A 6,903-nucleotide genomic window follows, 5' to 3' on the forward strand; every position below is an offset into this window, starting at 1 on the left:
CAACAAAGAAATGCACCCTGCAAAGAAAGCTTCAAATCGGCGGGAAATTCTCCCTTGCACCGGGGTTCTCTTTTGCAGCAGAAAACTCCACCGTGCAAGGAAGCTTGCAATTTAGCGGGGCAATTTAGCAGTGCCGAAGCACACACAAATAAAAATCACACCTTTTGGGTTGTGACAGGGCCAAGCCATGATCCGTTCCCTGCATGCTCCTGCCCATGGAACTGGCATCCATTGAAGTGACATGCAGGCAGTGGATTGTGGCTTTGCCTCAGGCCCCAGCCCTGTGCTGTCACCACCCCATGATCCCAATTCTCATCCCAGCCCCACCTGCCTGTCCTGTTCCTGGACACCACTCCCCACCTGCCCGCAACCCCATCCTATCCACCTAGCCAAGTGCACCCTGGCCCTGCAGGTCCCAAACCAGTCTCTACAGAGACCCTGCCCATCCACTCCATCTAGCACCTTCAGCAAGTGTGGAACGGATGGGCCAGGGTGCCTGGGCAGCAGGGCTGGGTCTGGTGGTGGAGACTGGCAGTGGCAGCTAGAAGGAGCTGCTGCTACAGGGACTGCTGGGAAGCGAGTCTGGCCACTGTGCTGCCCCAGCCCTACTGCACGCCTGGAGGCACCAAGACCAGCTGCTGACACCACAGCCCAGGCTGGCCCCTGCACCTGGGCCAGGTGGGTCAAAATTCTTTGATGGGCTGGGTCTGGCCCACAGGCCATATTTTGCCCACCCCTGGCACAGATGCACTATGCTAAAAATTATGGTACCTCATGCACTGAGGCCTAGCACTTGAAAGAGGAAGTGGGTTGCTGGCTAAGAGCAAGTAGGGAGTGGTGGGCACTATTATAAGGAGCAGATGAAGTCTGACACACAAGCCATATATTTGCCTAGCTGGGCATAATTTTGAACCATAGTTATATCCCAACCTAGTAAATATAATGCCTAGAGACAAGACAAACCAGAAGAGCATGTTAAATATAAGCACCATTTCTCTGCCATGGATTGTTTTTAAAATGTGTTTTTATTTTAATTGAACTCTACTATAATCATCACATTTGCAACTCTGATTACATGAGTACAAGAGTATCTATTACCTGTGTCCCTGCTGCTTTGAGAAGCTGTATCATTCTCCACATTGTAGATAACTGTCCCCTGCGAGTCTGAAGAAAAATGACTAACCACGGACTCGTGGTGTGATTGTTTATAAGGATAACTCTCTGTAGAAGAGTCTGTCCTGGTATCACTCGAGATGGAAGGCTCCCTCCCTAGTGAAGAAAAAAATACAAATTTTAGGCTCTCTGTTCTATAAAAGGAGAGAATTTAAAAAAGGAATGGAACGGAGGAAACAGAACGGAAGTCAAGAAACAGATATATGTACAGAAGCAAATGAACTTTAAACAATGACCTACACAAAGTCAAAGACTAAGACAGCAAAGTTGACTTGAAGGGGCCTTATTTATTTCAATTGAGTGCCTTATTACATAAATAGTACTAAAAGCCATTGAACTAACTGTCAAAGAACTTGTTAATATCAAATTGAATTTTTCCTGTATTAAATCCAACCCATTAAACCAATGGTTCACAATCTTTCTGTACTTGTGACCCCAGACATAACTGCCATGACCCCTTTTGTGAGTCATGATGACCTCTAGCTGGGGAATTGCTTCACTAAGATTCATTTAACTATGGAATTCACTGCCACTGGATGTCACCAAGGCAAAAGCTTAGTAACAACCAAAGGGACTGGATATTTATATAGATAACAACAATATCCACAGTTAATAGTTAATGAGAACAAATTTTCAATGAGCTATTGAACCCCATGCTTTAGGGTTTACATTCATCTACAACTATTAAAGATCAGGAAAAAAATCTAATATCAGAATATAAGAAGTCCCATACTGGGTCATACCAATGGTCCATCTCACCCTGTATCTTGTCTCGGTCAGTGGCGGAAGTGGATGCTATCCAGGGAAGACACTGAACCGGTTATCTCTAGAGTGATCTATCCCTTATTCAATATCTATCTACCATTTACTTGTTTAGAAATGCTAGAGGAAACATCTCCAATTATTCTGTTCAATAGCCATTAATGGATCTATCATCCATTAATTTATCCAGTTGCTTTTTGATACTATCCAGTTGCTTTTTGCCACAATCTCCTGTGGCAACGAATTCCACAAGTTAACTATGTATTGCATTAAAAAGTACTTTCTCTTGTTAGTTTTAAGCCTGTCACCTATTAATTTCAGTGGGTGCCCTCTAGTTCTAGTATTCTGGGACTTGGTGAACAACAGTTCCATGTTCACTTGGTCCACATCCGTCATTATTTTATAGACCTCTATCACATTGTCTCTTCAGGCTTTTCCTTTCCAAACTGGTATGGCAACTGCTCCAGGCTCCTGATCATTTTGGTTGCCATTCTCTGTATCGTTTCTAATTCAAGTACACCCTTTTTGAGATGTAGGGACCGCAACTACACAAACTATTCAAGATGTGGGAGCATCATGGATTTGTATAACAGCATGATGTTCTCCGTTTTGTATTCAATTCTTTTGTTAATGATGCCCAACATTCTAGGCTTTTTGGTCGCCGTTGCACAGTGAGCTGATGTGTTTAAAAAGTTATCTACAACGACTCTAAGTTCTCTTTCCTGAATTGTAACAACTAGTTCAGAATCCAGCATTATGTACATATTATTTTTCCCTAGGTGCCTTACCTTGCACTTGTTGACACTGAAGTTCACCTGCCATTTTTTTGCCCACTCACATTGATTGGTGAGATCTTTCTGCAGCTCTGTCATTGGAAATCCTTCAATTCAAGGATGATCTCTACCCATGGATCATTGAGGGGTCTTGAGGTGACTTCAGAGTGCAATCCTTGAGCCACAGACCCATCCACAGAAGTTGCAGGTCTGTCCACAGGTGAGGATAGGCTGTAGGCCAGGGTTTCTCTCCATTTTCTTCCTCTGCTCTTTCTCCGCTTCAAAGGCCTGAAGCTTTACTTCAAAATGGGCAGCTGCTTGTTGAGGTTGCAGTGCCACTAGAGTCAGCCAGCTCCTCCCAAGTCTTGATGCTGGCATCCATTTTCTTAAGGTTTGCCTTCAATATGTCGTTGTAGCATTTCCTTTGGCCACTGTGATCTCAGGCCATTACTACCCTAAGAGTAGAACACTTGTTTTGGGAGTCAAGAGTCAGGCATTCACACAATGTCTAGCCCAGTAAAGTTAGTGTTTGAGGATCACCAACTCAATGCTGGTAACTTCGCCTTCAGCAAGGATGCTGGCATTTGTGCAGCAGTCTTCCCATTTGATGTGGAGGATTTTCAGAAGGCATCATGTGATACCATTGTCATCTCAAGAGCCTGGAAAGGTAAGTCACCCGCGTTTCACATCCATAGAGAAGACTAGGGATGATGTCTGCATTGCAGACTTTTATCTTGGTTTCTTTCCGAAGATTGTGATGAATAAAGATACACTAAAGCAATTTCCCCAGAAAAGTACTTGCACACTGGATCCTGTGCTGAATCTCATTCACTTTCTGAGAGGGGTATCTACCAAGGTAGGGGAAGTGCTCAATTACCTCCAGGGCCTTTCCCTCTGTGGTAACCTGGGGAGGGGGGTCATATTCATATCCCAAGGAAAGCTAATAGAGCACTTCAATCTTCTTAATGTTGACAGAGAGGCCCAATGCTTGGTGGGCTTCTCTGAAAAGATCCAGCGTGGTTTTCCTCAGTGTGTGGAAGGATGGCAAAAGTCACTGGCATATTGAAGGTCAAAGATGGTTGTTAAGTATTTGATCTTAGACGGAAAATGTCCCAGATTGAAGAGCCCCCCATCCATTGGGTATTTTATGTAATTCCAGAAGCAAGGTGGTGCATAATGGGAACCAAGATGATTGTCAACAAATGGAGAACAGAATTGGGGCAATGACACATCCTTGCTTGAACCCAGTTCAGATAATAAATGGATCTGTCTCTGATCTGCCACAGAGAATGGTCTCCAACTGGTCATGGAGAAGCCTCAGGACCTTGATGTACTTTTCCAGATATCCAAACCTGGCCAGTACTTTCCACAAGGCTTTGCACTTGATAGAATTAAAGGACTTGGTGAGATCAATGAAGGCCACATACAGGTCCTCATGTTGTTCCCAACACTTTTCTTGGACCTGGCAGGCAACAAAGATCACATCAATTGCCACACAGGTGGTCTGAAACCACACTGCGATTCTGGCAGGACTTCAACAAGAGACAGAAAACGGTTCATCAGGGTGCAAGCAAGGATTTTCCCTGCTGTGGAAAGGAGGGCATTACCTCTATAGATCCGACACAGAGACTTATTTCCTTTCTTAAAGATAGTCCAAATACATGATGTCAACTGGATCCCCCTTGTCCATGTACTTGTTAACACCTTCAAAGAACTCCAGTAGATTTGCGAGGCAGGATTTCCCTTTACAAAAAATCATATAAGGTCTTCGCCAAAAGATCATATTTATCCAATTGACTGTTGATTTTATTCTTTATAGTTTCTACCAACTTGCCAGGGATAGAAGTGAGAATCACTGATCTGTAGTTCCCAGGATCACGTCTGTAGCCCTTTTTGAAGATAGGTGTTATGTTGGCAACCTGCCAGTCTTCTAGCAAGGAAGCCGTTTGTAACCACAGATTACATATTATTGCCAGCAATTCTGCAATTTCACCTGGCGACTTACTAGTATTTAGTTTATCAATTTGTTCCAAAACTTCCTTTGTTGTCACTTCAATGTGGTCCAACTCTTCAGACCCATCTACTAGAAAGGATTGATCTAGCACCCAGTATCTTCTGTAGTAAACATCAAAGCAAAGATTTGTTTAGTTTTTTTGCTATGGCCTCATCTTCCCTGAGTGTACCTTTTAGATTTTGGTCATCTAATGGCCCCACTGATTCTCTAGCTGGCTTCCTGCTTCTATTGAGAAAACTAATCACATATATCTGCCTAATGCAGAATCTTTTGCAACTTCCTCTTAACTATCTAGTGCTGGCTGCTGTTGGAGACAGGATCCTGCACCAGATGAACAAAGAGTTTGATCCAGTATGCCATTTCCTAAATTCATCCAAAATCTAATTTCCTCTCTCCCACACTTGCCTACTTTCAGTATGTAGGAAAAGTACCTGGCGTACTTTATAGGATGTAAGTGTTTTTAGTATGTGTGGTGTACATGCATGTAGATTGTTTGTTTTTGTATCTGTGGCTTTTTGAAAAAAATTTAAACAGAAAGCCTGGTCAACAAATGAGTTCTGTTTTTAGTTATGGGGTGGTTCTGAATTCTTGTAGGAGCAAGGCTAGTCAAAGTACAACTTGTGTGAAAGTCATACCTCTTGCCCTAAAAAGCCTCCCTCTACTGGTTGAAAGTTTAATTATTTCCATGAAACACAACATTTTATTGTGTAGGAGGGCATAATTATAAAAGAAAAAAGAATCTTGGATAGCAAGGAAAAATCCCATAGAACACTCCAAATACCAAGGCACAGACTGTGAAATAGACTCAAGAGAATTAAGCAAAGTTTAAGTGCACTTTGTAGCATTATGTATGATCTAATACTTTCTCCAGGGAGTAAGGTTTCTGTCCTAGACAGCATGACATGCAATTATCAGCCTGAACTACCATATTTACTAAAAAGACAAGATGAGGTTTTTCTCCCCAGTCAGCATGTGGGACAAGGAGGGTACCTCACTAAATACGTTGTCTACCATTAAACTGCTGCCAAAATTAGCATGTGCTCAGTCATGGAAATCAACTATGATATGACTAAATGCAGCCAAAACTAAGCATGATTTTGCCCATATGTGCAAATATACTTATGGGAAACTACCTAGGTGCAGCCCATATGAATAAGATATATAGTAGTGCCCATTGCATGCAGTCTCCCTCAGCACTGACTCTCTTTAAAGTTATGGTAAGTGTAACAAGGGCTGGAGTCAAACTCCTGCTATGGACCCGTGATGCCAGCCAAGCCAGCATGGGACTTACTGGGTCAGGTCCAGGAGAGTGGCGCATCCCTGGTGTGCCAGGAAAGAAGGGAGCCTGCTATGATTGGCCTAGAAGGCAGAACTGGCCATTTAAAGACTACGCCAGGTGGGGGCATAGCATTCAGTGGCCCCCAGAGTAAGCAGAAACCAGCAAAGCTGGGAGCTGTGCAGTTGGCGTAAAGAAAGAAGATCCAGGTAGCTGAACCAATGGGCATCACCGAGGCCCTGACGAGCCCCAAAGGAGGATCTGAACTGCCTTAGAGAAAGATAAGTGAAGCAGACACCAGGGCAGCGTGGGTTGCTCCAGCCACCTTAGAAATGGGGCAAAGAGGGAGACACTCCCCAGGATAGCTGGTGGAGAACATAGATTAAGGGAAGGACAAACCCTGACAAGAGTGGTAGGGGTTAGAGTCACCCTGAGGTGTTTGGAGGCAAACAAGAGACTTGCCCAGTAAGCATGATGTGGCAGGGACTGTGGCGAAGTCCCTGCTATGCTCCCATGGCACCAGCCATGCTGGCCAGAAACTTACCAAGATGGGCACAGAGAAGTGGTGTATCCTCTGTGCACGGGGAAAGACAGTCCAGAATTAAACAGAGCAACTGGCAGGCCCTGGGGCCATGAGAACATGAACCCCAGGGAGCTGATCCCGACTGGCCTGGGAAGAGACCCAGGCAGCTTAAAAAGAGAATGCTGAAGAGAGGGTTGGCATTCAGCATCCCCTGGAGTGGGAACCATCGTAGGAGATTGTGAGTGGAGAAGATCCAAGAAAAAGCCTCTGCACACCAGACCCATGACAAGTCACAAGCAACGATCAGCTACACTCTCCTGGAAAGATAAGTAAAAGTGGGCAGAGGAGCAGTAGGGATCAGCCCAGCAGTACCCTAGAGCAG

General features: G+C 44.3%; 1 protein-coding gene across 6 annotated transcripts in view; it reads right to left on the minus strand.

Moving 5' to 3' along the window:
* USP54 (ubiquitin specific peptidase 54) overlaps nt 1–6,903 on the minus strand; it is a 213,092-nt gene that overhangs the window by 42,280 nt on the left and 163,909 nt on the right. For all 6 annotated transcript variants that reach the window (XM_006016260.3, XM_006016259.3, XM_025212555.1 and 3 more), the window contains one exon: nt 1,099–1,269. In XM_006016260.3, the coding sequence (XP_006016322.1) occupies nt 1,099–1,269 (171 nt within the window). The remainder of the gene's footprint in view (nt 1–1,098; nt 1,270–6,903) is intronic.

This window comes from Alligator sinensis, unplaced genomic scaffold (genome assembly GCF_000455745.1).
Source record: "Alligator sinensis unplaced genomic scaffold, ASM45574v1 scaffold109_1, whole genome shotgun sequence".
Classification (NCBI taxonomy): Eukaryota; Metazoa; Chordata; order Crocodylia; family Alligatoridae; genus Alligator; species Alligator sinensis.